We start from the raw sequence: 15,252 nt of genomic DNA on the forward strand, positions 1-15,252 counted from the left end.
GACTCATCAGATTTCTTGAGCTCCACAGATAAAATAGAACTGAAAATTGTTGCATAGACTTAATCCTGACACAGATACAAAAGTCTGTAAAGAGAAGTTAAAACTTACAGAGAAACAAGCCAGAATTTAAGTATGGGGTTATTACATAGAAGGAAAGATTTTGTGGATTGAGTCATGTCCTCCACAAAGACATGGTCAAATCCTAACCTCCAATCCTGTGGATATGAACCCATTTGTAAATAGGATCTTTGAAGATATTAAGATGAGGCCAAAGGTAAATCAGGGTGGGCCTTAATCCAACATGACTGGAGCCCTTCAGAGGAAACTGGACACGGTAGTGGTGGGAAACAGAAGAGACCATGTGACAAAGGAACAGATTAAGGGATGGATTGTGGACTTCTAGCCTCCAAAACTGACAAGAAATTCCTAATGTTAAGCCAACCAAACTGTGGTATTTGTTATAGGAGCCCTTGCAAACTAAGATGGGAGAAGAGAAATAAATTTTAAATCTACTAAGCTTGAGCTTCTCAATTTAAATACTAAGTATATGATATTGCACATACTATGATTTTGTTAAAATAAGCTACATACCACACCCAAAAGAGTTAAAAGAAATCAAATGCTGTTCAAAACAAATGGAAATGTCAACCCATAGTGAGAGAAGTTCATGAATGGGATAAATACATGTTATCTGTAATATGACAGGTATGATAATGGATACAACACTGAAATCCATTAGAAAGAACTCATGAGACACCTAAACCCTCACTTCTTAACCAATGAGTTGGAGACACAGAGAATCCTGACTCAGCCCATGGTTTCTTTGTTTTGTTTATCTAAAATCATAGGAAATAATCCTGGTAAATGTTAAGTATTTGCCAGACTAAAATTTCCCAACCTGGACAATAATACATGAACATAGAAAGATGCTTTCTGGATTTCTGTTTTGATTTAATTGAACATTTTAAAGATCCATTCTCTTAGGCTGAACTGTGCCTATCCACGCTTTATTGCTCTGCTCTGTGGGGTATAATACTTTTACCAGTCAGGTCTGTGAGACATAAATGGTGTTACCTAATATGATCTTAGACCTCCATGACCATTTATTTTTTGCTCATCATGTGAATAACTTATTCCAGGAATAATTTATTCCAGGAAGGAAGTGTGTACTTGGCATTTATTTACTATTCACTGGTAACATAAACTCTATTAAAACAGGTGTAAATTCACACTTAGAGGAGACTATTTTTTTGTGTGTTGCATTTACTAATCCAACATACTATGGCTCATTATAAGTGCAAACATTAAGGATTCTGATGAGTCTTATCTTTGCAAATTCTCTCTTTGGCTTTCTCTTTTGATTTTAAATAGGCTTTCTGATCATCTTGTAGGTAAATTATTGCTTGAGTTAATTCCACTAGCACCAAACTGGGAAGGTAAGCAGGGGCTGGGGACAAGAAAAAGGAGATGGTCTCTGCTAGCAGGGCCAGTAGAAAAGAAAAAGTGGAAACCCAAGAGACAAAGGATTAGCCTCAGAATGGCCAGGCAAGGGGCAAGCAAGGGCCCAGGGGTCCATGTCATGTAAGAGGTGGGCCACCAGAAGATGGATGGGAAGACTCAGGGCAGTGAACCGGCCTTTACAGCCTAAGGGCCCATATGCTTTGGGTCCAGGACTATAACACAGGAAGGTTGAACTCAAAAGTCTGGAAGCTCTATGGATGGAGTGGGAGAGCTCAGTCAGACAGTCAGCCAGTGCCCCAGAAGCAATTCAACTATAGGTGCTGTGTGCTGAGCACTGAATATGGGCTGAGCACTGTGCCAAGTTCCTTATGTACTGTGGTAACCTGCACAAGGTGTAGTCACCAATGTTCTGTTTCTCTTCCTTCTGTGTCTTGGTTGTAAACCTCCTTTCCCCTCCCAATTTGAAGGATCCTTGGCCATGAAACTTCCTTTGGCCAAAAAACATGAGTCAAAAAGATGTGTCACTTCTAGGCAGAAGCGCTGAGAGCCATTGCATGATTCACCAGCTTTCCTTTAGCTAACTTGGCAATCATGAAAAATGGGATCAGGATGGAGATTCCAGCGGGCCAGGAAACTAAGATGAGCAGACTCCCCAGCAACCAACACATGAGGGAAAAATAAACTTTGGTGGTATTGAGACCCTGACATTTGGGACTGTTACTGCAGTATAGACATGGATTGCCCTGTTTAATCATCACAGCAAACCTGTCAGTCCTTGAAGGAGGAATGTGCACCTTGGTGACTATAAATCCTTTTCCCAAGATCACAGTTAATAAGGGGTGGAGGGAGAGTCTAAACTCAAGTCTGTCTTAACCAGAGCCTCTATCTCAACCACACCTTGGCAAAAGTCAACTGAACGATCAGGAGGAAAATAAGGCATCCTCTTAATCCTCAAACGGATCAGAAAACTTCTACAAACACAACAGGTATAAAACTAAGCCAATAAGAAAAGCAGCTTCTACAAATTGTCCCCTTTACTTCAAAAAAAAAAAAGTTCAAAAAAGAAGGTCCTAATGTCATGTCCTCTGGGATAGTGAAACTTTATGAAACGGTTACTTTTAAAGCCACCCAGACACAGGGAGGGCTGAGAGAGCAGGGGTGAACTAGGGGATGAGGGAAGCAGTCATCTACCTAGTGCTCCCTTGCTTTGCTAGACCATAATCCTTCAATTTCAGATGATACTTAAAGTAAATATAGGATCCTACAGAGAATCAGGCTTCCATTATTCCCCAAGCCTAACTTCAAAAGCCAAAGAGTTTTGAGGCAGAACAAGAAGCAAAAGATGCTACGAGCCAAGCTAAGCAAAAAATTCTAAGAGACATGAGCATTATATGTAGTCAAGATAATGGTGTACATACGGCTGTCAATTTTACTTTTTCCTAAAATTTCCAAGTGGAATTCAATGTCCAGAATTCATGGTACAAACATTACTTCTGGTAGCTTCTCTTCATGACTTAAGAATGGAAGAATGCCCTCACACACATTTATTTCTTAATGAGTGTTCATCTTAAGTATTGATCTACCAATGACAGAAATCAAATTTATAGATTGGTTGAAGGTACTCAAATCTTTGACTAATTCATGCTACTCTTCTCTTGTCAAACCTTAGGATTAGTCTGTAGTCTTTAAACCAGAAAAGGAGAGACTAATTGGTCTCTCTTTTAGAAAAGGGGTGGAAATATATTCTTTAGCTGTCATTTTACATAGTGTTATTGACTTCCAAATTAAGAAATGCCTCTGAAGTCTGGACAGAGTCCACATACTGCCACATTTCATTTCAGGGAATTCTGTTATTGTGATGACCGAATGTATGTGTCATCTGAAGTCATAATTTATTTATACCCTTAATACTTAGATTGGCTTTTAAAGTACCAGCAAAACAACCGAGTAAGCTGTTTTCAGGCATATGATCTCCATCATAATTAATTCATTTTTCAACGTAACAAAATCAGTGGTCATCCACTTGATTAAGCAGATCAGAAGCATTCTTTTAAACTATCATAAATCATCTATGAATTTCATACGGCAATTCATCCTAATCCCTGCATCATTTATATCAGAAGATGCCACATATGTTTAGAATGTGGTATATAATAAAGTCAACATCACATTCCATGTGTTATGTAGCAACGATTTACCACACTATATTTATTAAGGTTTTTTAAATCTCAGATATTTACTTAGAAACTGACACCAAACTATTTGAAACATCATGGTGTATGACATATGACATGTATTATAAACACCACAGCTTGAGTACCAATAAAAATGTACATTTTTATACTGATTTGTTTCATAGGACTTTCATAAATATTGTTTCATTAAGAAATGGCTTTGGATAAATGTTTCAAAGGAGGAGGAGAGTTTCACAACAAAATTCTTTCAAAGCAAAGACCGCTTTCTAATTGTAAGCAAGTGTAGAAGAAACCAGAACTCTCAAAAACATAGTTGGAAAAAAAAGCTAAAGTGATTTAAATAACAAATAATGGGGCGATTTTTTTTTTTTTTTAAATGAAAGCAATACTTTCTTTCATAGCTTCTGAGTGAAGGAGAAAGCACAGATCTGCACATGCTTTCACACAACCAGATCTTCCTATCACTGGTATCTGACCATCAGCAGGGGCCGCACATCCTACACTTATCCAGAAAGGTGAGGCTGCCTTGGTCCACATGGTGTGACTCAATAATTTCAATGGAAATCTAAATGTGAGAAAGTATTTAAGTATAACACATACAGTGCCTGTGACTCAAGAAGATGGAGCCATAGAAGGCTGCATTATTGACTTTCAGTAAGAGTATAAAGGAAATAGATCAGCTAAAAGCACAAGCCTCAAATGAACATACATTCAGAGTGGAATTAAATGAAGATATATTCTGTCACCATCCTAAGGCTAGACCATTCTCCCTAGTAATAAAAACAGACAGCATCATCAGGAGCCAAATTACATGAAGATGCTATTTGCCCCCTTTAAGCTAATAACACCACAGGTCCCTTCACTAATTCTGGAGCATGCATTTTTAAGTAGATACTGGTACCTTTCAAATATCTTGCCATCCTAGAAATCTCTTTCACTTACTTTGAAAGTCTTAAGGATCAGCAACATTCTTTTTACTTTAGCAAATGGTTCACTACAGGAGACAGTTAGTTACCCAACTCAAAGCTTTAAACACAGGGCCCTCAGGGGGAGAAAAATAAAGCAGGGATGCTTCCTTGCAGACTGTCACAGGGAACTACCCCCTTGAACTCTTCCTCCTGGGAAGCCTGTTGTTGCTAACAAGCAGAAGGGATTCGCGTGCGGGGCAGAGAGCATTCGGGTCAGTGCAGCGGTGGGAGATTTACCAGTTCCAGGAGTTCTTGTTCTTACTTTTTTATCATAATTGGCGACATAACCCAAACACAAGGACACCTCCACATTCCACTAACAGACTGTCTTTGGATTATGCAGTCTGGAAGAAAGAAGTAACATCTTCTCCGTAACTAGCTGTGCTGCACTCTTGATATAATTCTCTTAGTTTCATTTTAACTTTTGGTTTAAGGAGATGCTGGTGGGTCAGATTTGAAACTGTGGCTCCACTAAACACTGTTATGGCTTTTTAAAGGGACTTTTTTTTTCCAGAATGGCGAGCCTTCCAAGGTGCTCAGACCCAGAGCCAAAAGAGACTTGGGAGGTGGAGGTCTCCAAAGTGGCCGGTTTCTGGGAAGCAGCGCGATCCGTTCTTTCTTTCGCCTTTCTCCTGGCAACGCGCAAAGCCCTCCCTAGTTGGACTCGAGAGAGGATCGCCAAACTGCTCATCCCAGCGGACACTTTGCAGAAAACCAACAGCTTATGCGCGAGCCCACGCTAAGTCGCTGGAGGCGATAACTTTATGGATTCGTTAATTTGTTAGCTTCCGGACGGCGTACAATAGCCTCAAAGAGCCTGGCAAACGCACCTCTAATAGCTGCTGCTTTGTAACACTGGGTCCCTCGGAGCCATGCTTCGTGGTGGTTCCACCTCTTGCTCACCCCGCAAGGCACCCCAAGAACACACTGTAGATAAACCCTACACTGAGAAACGAGTGGGGCTGTGCCTGCAAGGGAACCTCTCCTCTCCCCGGCTGCAGCGTGCTCATTTACCGTAAGAAAGTGCAAGAGGAGAAGCCCGGGGTTGGGAGGGAGGACGCGGGCGCACAACCCCGAGTCTTGGCGCAGGCCCCGCGGAGGTTCGAACCACCAGATCCCCGCGCCCGGCCCCCGCCACCCCGCGCGCTCGGGCCGCCACCGGAGGGAAGGGGCGTGCGGCAGGTGACCGGCCGAGACCATCGGGAACCAGCCGCCCTTACGTGCTCTAGCTTGTCTTTCCTCCGGAGCCAGACGCTGGCGCTGTAGTCCTGCTGCTTGACGCTGCTGTAGAAGTTCGCGCCCACTCGGGTCAGGCTCGGCGAGGGCTCCTTTGGGCGGCTTTTGAGCCTCATCTGCTCGAAGCCCTCGTTGGGGGAGGCCGAGAGCCACTCGTGCTGCCGGATCTCCATCCTGACATGACAAGGCGGCAGCGGACTCGGGATGGGCGCGCGGGGGAGCCGGTTCAGAGAGGGCGAGAAAGAGCTTGGGGAAGAGCGAGTGGGGAGGAGAGCGCTGGCTAGGGGCGCGGAGCCGAGCGGGAGGAAGCGCGGGGCGCGGAGAGTGCAGGCGCCAAGACGAAAAGGGCCCGAGGAAGGGGGGAAGGGAGAAATCAGGGATGGGGGCGGTGGGAGAAGAGGGGGCGGGAGAGAGGGAGGGAGGGAGGGAGCCGGGAAGCGGGTTCCAGGAAGGCTGAAGTGCCGGGTGCGGGTACTAGTAGTCGCGACGTCCTCTGCCGGCTGCGGTCCCGGCTCCTGGCGGCACTGACTGGGGCCCGGGACCCGGACCCGGAGCGGGAGCTGCGGGAGGCAGTGGCGGCGGGAGTGGGGGGTGGAGTGGGAGGGGCCGCCGCCCGCCCCAGCCAGCCGGAGCCCGCAGGTTGGTGCAGTGAGTAGCTGCCGCCGCCGCCGCTGGGCTGAGGCTGTCCAGCTGCCCGCGCTTCACCTCCCCGCTCCCGCCGCTCCTAGGATGGGGCAGCTGGCTCCGGCTGCGAACCCACCTTTCCCCAACCCGCTACACCTTTCCCTCTCCCATTTTTCCCTGACTGAAAACAAACAAGCAACTAGGGAACTGAGCGCCCTGTCTGCGTCTCCTTTCTACTGCTCGCCGAAAGCGGGTTTGGACCCGGGGGCAGGGGGGCGACACTTGGGAAATCACCTCCGCCCTTCCCTCACTCCTATCCAGCAGCCGCCGCCTCACCCCGCCCCCGACTCGCTCAGTCTTTATATTCCTCCATTCTAAGAGTTTCTTAATTTCCCACCTCTGAACCCCATTTGTCCCACCACAGTGGACTTTCAGCATAGGCTGTATGGCAACCCCCAGATAATGGTCACGAGGCCATGTGTTTTCTTGAGCCTTTCACACTACTTTCCTATGAGGGTAGCGAAGTAATTCCACCTGGATACTTTACTTCGGCTGTCTGGTTTACTGGACTGGCTGCTTCCTAGTTCTCAGGGTCAACCCTTGAGCAAGGTTCCCAGTAGCCCCACCTCCCCAGTCGTGGGGAAAGCGTTTCAGGGCTCCCTTCACAGTGCTCCTTCTGCTCTTTGACTGTTCATTATTTGTTGGTGGCCAAACTGCTGTGCTTTAGTTTTCTTCTCTGTTCTTAGGCTCCCAGGGCAAGGTTTTACTGCTTCAAGGGGTTTTATATCTGCTGTTTTCCAGACCCAATCTTAAAATAGCCAGTAAGAATGCTTCTTAGGAATAAAGTGGTGCATTAATAATTAAACCTTAGGTCTTCTTATCTTTTGCTAGCCTAGGAGTTAGCATCTCAAATCATTTTTTTGTTGTTTTACCAAAAACCTAAACAAACCGATGACTGTTAAAGGTGTCGTAAGTCTATTTAAATCTTGGGAAGCCTATGAAAGCCTGAGGATCCTGGAAATTTTGATAGGAGCATTAGAGGGTAGACTCTAGCTTTCCATCTCTCTAGCCCATGGCAGATCTATTCCCTGGAACTGTCCTACTTGGATGACAGTTTCAAGGAAAATCAAGGTTGGAATTTGATGAAGCTTCAGGAAGGCAAGGATTGTGCTTCTGATCTTTTCAGTCTCCATACCAAAAGATGGTATTGTAAAAATAGGAGTTAAAATAAAAACCCCCCAGTGGTCAATTTTGAGATGAAGCAACTAAATACAAATGCCACACACACATAACACACACAATCATATACCCAATTTTTGGTTCTAGATTGGTTTGCTTAGGGGCTGAATTGTAATGTGTAGTATGTGCTCAGGCTTGTGCGTTCCTCTGAAACTTAACAGTAATTCTGCAAGGTGAATGTTATTTTCCCCATTTTACAGGTGATGTACCTGAGGCTCAAACACAAATTACACTTCAAAATGAGGATTTGAACCAGGTTTAAAAAGCTGTGAACACTATAAATCCGTTTGTACTGTCTCACATTGTTTGCTATTACAATTTAACCTCCACTGCTTTTGCTTTTCTTAAAAAGGATAAATTCACAATTTAAAGGACCAAAATTATATACTCTTTTATAATATTGGTGTGGGAAAGACCAAATTGCCCTTCTGCAAAGGATATCTTTGCTTTTTTGCTCTATCAGATTGCACTGCAGGTAATGTGATATATCTAAACCTTGAGAAATGATAGATATCCAATTCAGAGTAATAATGAAATGTCCCACTATAGTAGAATTTAAGTCAATGGTTCCATATTGAGTCATACTTTCATACTGAATAGATTTTTTAGCTGTACCTGTATAGGGGAAACACTTGTAGTTGTTACCATCTCTACTTTTTGAAATGAGTATACCAGTAGTGTTTATGTTATAAGCAAAATAATGACTTGAATGTCATAATAAGTTCATATATAATATTTATTATGATTTTAAAAAACAAGCAAAGCATACATTTTTAATGTTATCCTTAACCCACTTAGTATATAGTGCCAGACATTAAAATGGGCACAAATTTGAGTTAACTTTTCTGTTTTGGATCCTTGTCCAATTTCATTTCTTGTAACAGTAGTATGGAACTTACTAGGTGACCTACAAAACAATATTTTATATTAAATTGAACTCAATTCAAACCAGTTTTGGGGAAGAAAAATATTTTTCTGAAGATGGCCTATACAATATGTAAATGTTGCACCACAATTATTATTGGAATACATAAATACCATTGAATTTATAAATTAATAAACTCCCATGACACTGTTTCCTGTGTATTTTCAAAGCCCTTACATTTTCTGAGTATAGCAGATTTGCGATGCCCTATCTGCCCTGCTAATCCATGAGCTTCCTGGAAGCAGAGTCCACACTTGAACTCCATTGTGAAGCCCAAATTGCTTGCACATAATAAGCACTCAATAAACTCTCGTGGGTAAAAAATAAATTGGGAGCTAACACCTCATGCTAAGTTTTTTACTTCCTTATCCTGAAGAGCACTGGACTTGGCATTAGAATATCTAGATTCTAGTAACAGCTCCTTCCATTACTAAGCTGTGACTTTCTTGGCTTTACTTTGATATCAATAGACTTCAAGTTCATCTACTAAATGGAGAATAATAGTTGCTACTGTAAATGATTGCTACAGGGACAAAAGGATATAATGCCTGAAAAAATGCTGTAGAAGCTATAGAGTGCTATGATGTAATTATTAGCACTTTCAGGCATAGGAATGTTCTTTACATCATTCTAATGATTGGTTATAATTTTCATCATTTTATATCACTTAATTAACCTTGATTGCTTATAATTAATCATAGAAACTTCACTTGGCCACAAATTTGCATCACTTTCATGCATATGTTTATTCTGGGAATACTTTACCTAAATCGTCATTGGTATTTTATATAATAAGTTCAAACTACACAGAGTTTTCAAGTCAGACATATGCATGCAATCAATATCTATTGATTTCAAACCTAAACTTAACTGATGTCACTAGCCAAGAATTGTTTATATTGTCCGAATTAGACACTTTGCATGGGCACAAAAACCTAAGACTAGAGAAAGCTGAAAGTATCAAGAAGTATACTGGGAATGTTTTATTGAGCCTTTAATAACAATAATAATGCCTTACATTTCCATAATATTTATTTGTAGTGTGTTTTCATGCTCTTTATCACAATTATCTGAAAGTAGTCCTGATAGGTGCTATCATCTCCATGTTTTTGAAAGAAGAAAGCTGAAGTTAATAAAGGTCAAGTGACCTGCCCAAAGCTATGTGTATAAGTCAGAAACCAGTCTAAAAGCCAGTTTCATTGACTCTAAATAAGGGATTTTTCTTCACCAAGTTAGATCAAAAACTCTCAAATACTTGTTTAAAAAACTTTTTTTGTAGCAACATACATACAACTCCAAATTTCTCATTTTAACCACTTTCAAGTGTACAATTCAATAGTATTAATTACATTCACAGTATTGTGTTACCATCACAATATCCATTACCCCAACTTTTTTATCCCCTCAACAGGAACTCTGCACCCATCAAGCAGTAACTCCCTCCACTTCACCACCCATGCCCTGTCTCTATGAAATTTGTTTCTTCCTGGTATTTCGTGTAAGTGAAATCATATCATTTTTGCCTTTTTGTGTCTGGCTTATTTCACTCAACGTGATGTCTTCAAGGTTGGTCCATGCCATAGCATGTGTCAGAACTTCATTCCTTTTTAGGGCTGAATAATATTCCATTGTATGTGTACACCACATTTTGTTTATCCATTCATCTATTGATGGACACTTGGATTGCTTCCATCTTTTGGCAATTGTGAACAATCCTGCTATTAACATTGGTGTGCAAATATCTGTTCGAGTCCCTGCTTTCAATTCTTCTGGCTATATACCAAGAAGTAAGATTGCCAGGTCATATAGTAATTCTATTTGCAAGTTTCTAAGGATCAAATGAATACGTTTTGGTGTTTATATTTTATTTATTTTTCATGTGTTTACTTTGACAAGGTGTTACCAAGATTATTAAATGTTTATTATTGATCAGTAAAACATTTTGATAGTTAGCCCTTCCTTGGAAGTGTGTGTTACATCCTCCCTAGTTACCCTTACTCTCTGCTAGACCATATAAAAACATTAACCCAAGAAATGACTCTATTCTCTGTTGTCAAAGAGTAGATTCAATAGCTTAAAATAGTATTACATTTTTAAAATATTTATGTTAATAATAAGATTATTTTGGTAGAAAATTTAAATTACACAGTACCATCAAAACAAAATGAATGTAAAGCTAGATTTAAAATGTTCTCTGAAGGAATATACAAGCATTAATATTGTACATTATTTTCCAAAAAGGGTCTTTTATGCTACAGCTTTTTCTTTGCAAAGTGGGCATATTGATTAGTAATAAAACGGCAACAAGGATGTTTTACATGTTATATTAAATTATTAATAAATTAGATTTCTCTACATACAAACTTATTTTAGACTATAAGTTCTCAGTTTTTCAGCACCTAGTCTAGGCTGTTCACTGTGCTGACTCATTGTCAAGGGCATTATATCATTGTTTTCTCATAAAACCCTGGAAAGGTAAACGTAACTATCCCCATGTTACAAAACAAAGACTGAAGAAGACTAACGTGCCCAAGAACACAACTAGCAAGAGGCAACAGTATGTCTGAAACTTGGGTTTGCACAACTCTAACCAGCATCAAATTGCCTTGCCTTGCTTGAGCTCTTTGCAACTGTCCTGGGCCAAGAGCCCTTACAGTAACCTAGAGAGAAGCAGATGAGTAGTGAGCCCCGGAGCAAGACACAATAGAGTGAGTTGATACTGTGGCACAGAGGCTCCAGTTTTATTTCCCAAAGGAAAACCAAATTAAATGGCTCTGGAATATTTCTGAGGATTAACAACCTTGGTTCTAGTACCAGCTCACTTAATATCCAATGATAGGGACTCAAGCTGCTTAACCTAAAATGATCTGTCAAATTGCTATGGTTTGCTCACAAAGCTGCACTTTACAGCTGGGCATTCGACAACTTCATCACATCAGCACATCTGATTGGATGGTGTCACAGAGAATTAGCTAATGGCTGTGCTGAAATCAAAATAAGCAGGATAACTGAAAGGATTGGGAAGTTCAGTACAACTAAAAGCTTCTGGCAGGAAAAAAAAAAGTTTGAATTACCCTAATTCATGACATGGTTGGATTAAATTAATCAGGCAATCACTTTTCACTTGGCCTTTGTGCCCACACCTTGGAACTATTTCAAAATAGTGATATTTCAAAATCACCCTTATAGTCTAAATTCTAGTATAATTACCTGAGATAATCTTTTACTTATCTATCCTGGTATCCAATATAAAGTATATTCAATTCAACAATGAAAAGAAAATATCTGATGATAATTCAGGCCACTCCAGAATTCTTACTCATCCCTAGTTCTTGAAACTAAAATATAACCATAAATCAAGTGATTGAAAATGATGTTTATTTACTGCATTTGGGCACCCAGGATAAAGGGACTCTATGCGTTCTCTTGTATTTCTTTTCACCCCAACAGTGGTCATGGCTTTCTTTTATTGTGTGTTCTTCTTAGGAACCCATTGTTGTTACTGAGACCTCCAATATGGAATTACTAAATAGCATTCCAAATATTTAGACAACCATCACACCCCCTATTTGTTCATCTGTGCTAAAAAGTAATTTACTGACTTCTTAGCTCTTCAATATTCCTGATAACTGGAGTAATTTTTTCTACAAAAAATCACCTAAACCAATAAAAGCTGATGTGTACCACCTCAATGCTTATCCAAGTTTGCTGTAGATAGCTTCTGTACTTTACACAGTATCTTTTTATCGTACGATGTAACGTATTCAGTTCTCAACAACAAAATTCAGAAAGCTCAGAGTTAATTTTCATGTTTAATTGCTGGAACTTTCATTGCTCTTAGATTTTCTGGGATAATGATCTCCTCCTCTCTCCCAATTACTTGGTCCTAGTTTTTTACCCTGGTCTTAATGATGTTATTTTTCTGGTTTTTGTTTTTCACTTGTCACCACTCCAATGACTTTTAAAAGGTAGTCAGAGTATAAATAATAGATGAAGAATTAGTTAATCTGTCATAAACCAAGATTGTATGACAACATGTCAACCTGATTGATTAGTTTTAAGTTATAAAACTATTAAATTGATATATAAGGTTGGAAGGGCACATTCACTATCTCCCATTTCCCTCTTTTAACATATCTATTCCAATTATGCCCAAGGCACTCCTATACCACTCCTATTCATTCTGAAAACATTTATTTTAGCTAAGGCCTTGGAGCTTGTCTGGTTAGGGAAACAGGCAACTGAATGTTTTAACAGAGCTATAGGTGCAGGGGAACTAATGTGGAGTGGAGAGTGAGATGGAGGGAAGTTCCAAAGAAAATTACCAGAATAGGTAATGATTCTTAAAAGAAAATATGACTACACATTTAGACGATCTTAGCAAAGAGACAGTGTTTGGCTTTGCTAAACTGTACTCAGTATTTCAACTTAAATATTTATTGAGTTTCCACTGTGTACTTAGAATTTGATAAGCACTGTGAAGATTCTAAAATCTGAGAAATCATAAACCTTGACTTAAAGGAATTTACAATTTTATAAGTAGGCAAACCCTAATAAGACAGAATAACATAAGATTATGACCAAAGTTGAATCAAAATAATACAGAAAGTAAATGCTAAATCCATAGTTCCCAAATCAGGCAGCATTTTGTGCTGTTGAAAAATACAGAGACCCCGAGTCTAGGGTATATGGCCAGGTTTGGGAATACAGGTCCAACCAATTGGAAAAATCTAGTAGGTTGTAGGCAGGAAGTTGATCCTTAGAGTTTTTTGACAGAGTTGAACATAAAATGCAGAAGCATCTTCAGAAAAGAGATACTAATTTACTTGATATGGCTAAGATATCACATAGAAAAAGGTGCACACTCACGGATCATTCACAAAAGCTAACTGGCTGGGCCTGACTGGATGATACTTACCTGGACCTAGCATTATTATTTGGTGGTATTTCCAGCTTCTGAATGATAAAATAAACTCTGTTGTCTTCAATCTCTTAAGTTATGAATGGAGATATGAGAAATATTTTATATTGAACACCACAGTAAAAGATGCACAAAATTTCCCCTCTTTTAATCCTGCTAGCCAATTGCCTGATTACTTATAAACTATAATTTTTTAATATAATAAATCATCACTGTTCTTAGGATTATTCCAAAAGATCGTGCAACTAGAATTTTGACAGAAATAATTGAATTACTGTGAACTATTTACTAATATCTTTGGTTACCCTTGCATATGTTTACTTCCTAAATTTTTGACAGAGAATCTCCGAGTCAATTTATGCAAGATGAGGGAAAGGCAATGAAAACTTTAAGATTCTTCAAGAAGAAAGGTCCCTGACTTACACTTATCAGAAAACACTATGCTCACCAGCAAGTAATGGTGAGCATAGAAGTAGGCAAACCCTAATGAGACAGAATAACATAAGATTATGTTAAAAGGTGGTGGTTAAAATTTCCAGAAGAGAAACCACTGGTGAAACGAGGGCAGGAGAGAAGAAGCAGGAAAACCCAATAGGAGTAGGGAAAAGTTATAACTAGAAAACCTGACCGATGGATTCTTTTGTGTGCAGGAGAGGAAGGAGGACCCACACATCTCTTGATCGAGAACTTAGGGGGGAATGAGAAGAGGATAAGAAAGAAGTCGACAAACTCTTCAAATCCCAACCTGGTTAGGTGTCAACAGCAAGGAAGAAACTGCCAAACAAATGCAGGAGAGTATCGTTTTGTTGATATGTGGGTCTAGTAAATTGAATGTAAATTGTCATGAAACATTTTAGAGAAAGATATGGCTGCCATAAGCCAACTGAAGTTGCAAAACAACATTGCCTCCGTTAACAATTTTATTATGGAAAATAAATGGTATGAATTTATATAAACTCTATAGTTCACCATCTTTCAGTCCACACATGTAAGAAGAGACAGAACCCAGCATGTCATATCACTTTCCACACACTCCCTGTCCCAGGAGATCCTTGCATGTTGTGATACCACAGAAGCTACTCAGGATGGGAGGAAGTTACTTTAGTCCTGGGAGATGAACATTTCTGTGGGGCCACAGCTTTGACTCAACAAGCAGCCAGCTGGCCATGCCTTCAGGGGATGCTGTGGCATGGGGCTCTCCCTGGCAGAATCCCCCAAGTTGGGTTGCAACTCCAAGATTGTGTGTGAAAGGAGCTTCTTCTTTGGTATCCATAGCTTACCCATGGAAACTATCTGTGATGGTTAGGTGTGTCAACTTGGCAAGGTGATGACGTCCAGGTGTCAGGTCAAGCAAGCTCTGGCCTAACTGTTACTGCAAGGACATTTGTGGCTGGTTAATAAACCGGAACGCTGGTTTATTAAATCATCAATTGACTGCACCTGTGACTGATCACATCAACAAAGGGCATGTCTTCCACAATGAGAGAATTCAACTGGATTTAATCCAATCAGTTTTAAGGGAGAACAGAGAGGATCTTCACTTCTTCTTCAGCTAGCCAGTGAAGAGGTTCCTGAGGAGTTCATCAAACACCTTCATCAGAGTTGCCAGTTTGCTGCCTGCCCTACAGAATTTGGATTCATGCATCCTGCCCCATGAAATTAGACTTATGAATCCCCACAGCT

General features: G+C 40.3%; 1 protein-coding gene across 1 annotated transcript in view; it reads right to left on the reverse strand.

The window, feature by feature from the left end:
- Positions 1–6,231, reverse strand: part of PLD5 (phospholipase D family member 5) — a 415,628-nt gene extending 409,397 nt beyond the window's left edge. Inside the window, exon 1 of the mRNA XM_037822072.1 lies at positions 5,845–6,231. Within this exon, the coding sequence (XP_037678000.1) occupies positions 5,845–6,033 (189 nt within the window). The 5' untranslated portion in view covers positions 6,034–6,231. The remainder of the gene's footprint in view (positions 1–5,844) is intronic.
- Positions 6,232–15,252: the final 9,021 nt, after the last annotated feature.

The sequence above is a fragment of the Choloepus didactylus genome, chromosome 2, assembly GCF_015220235.1.
Source record: "Choloepus didactylus isolate mChoDid1 chromosome 2, mChoDid1.pri, whole genome shotgun sequence".
Lineage (NCBI taxonomy): Eukaryota > Metazoa > Chordata > Mammalia > Pilosa > Megalonychidae > Choloepus > Choloepus didactylus.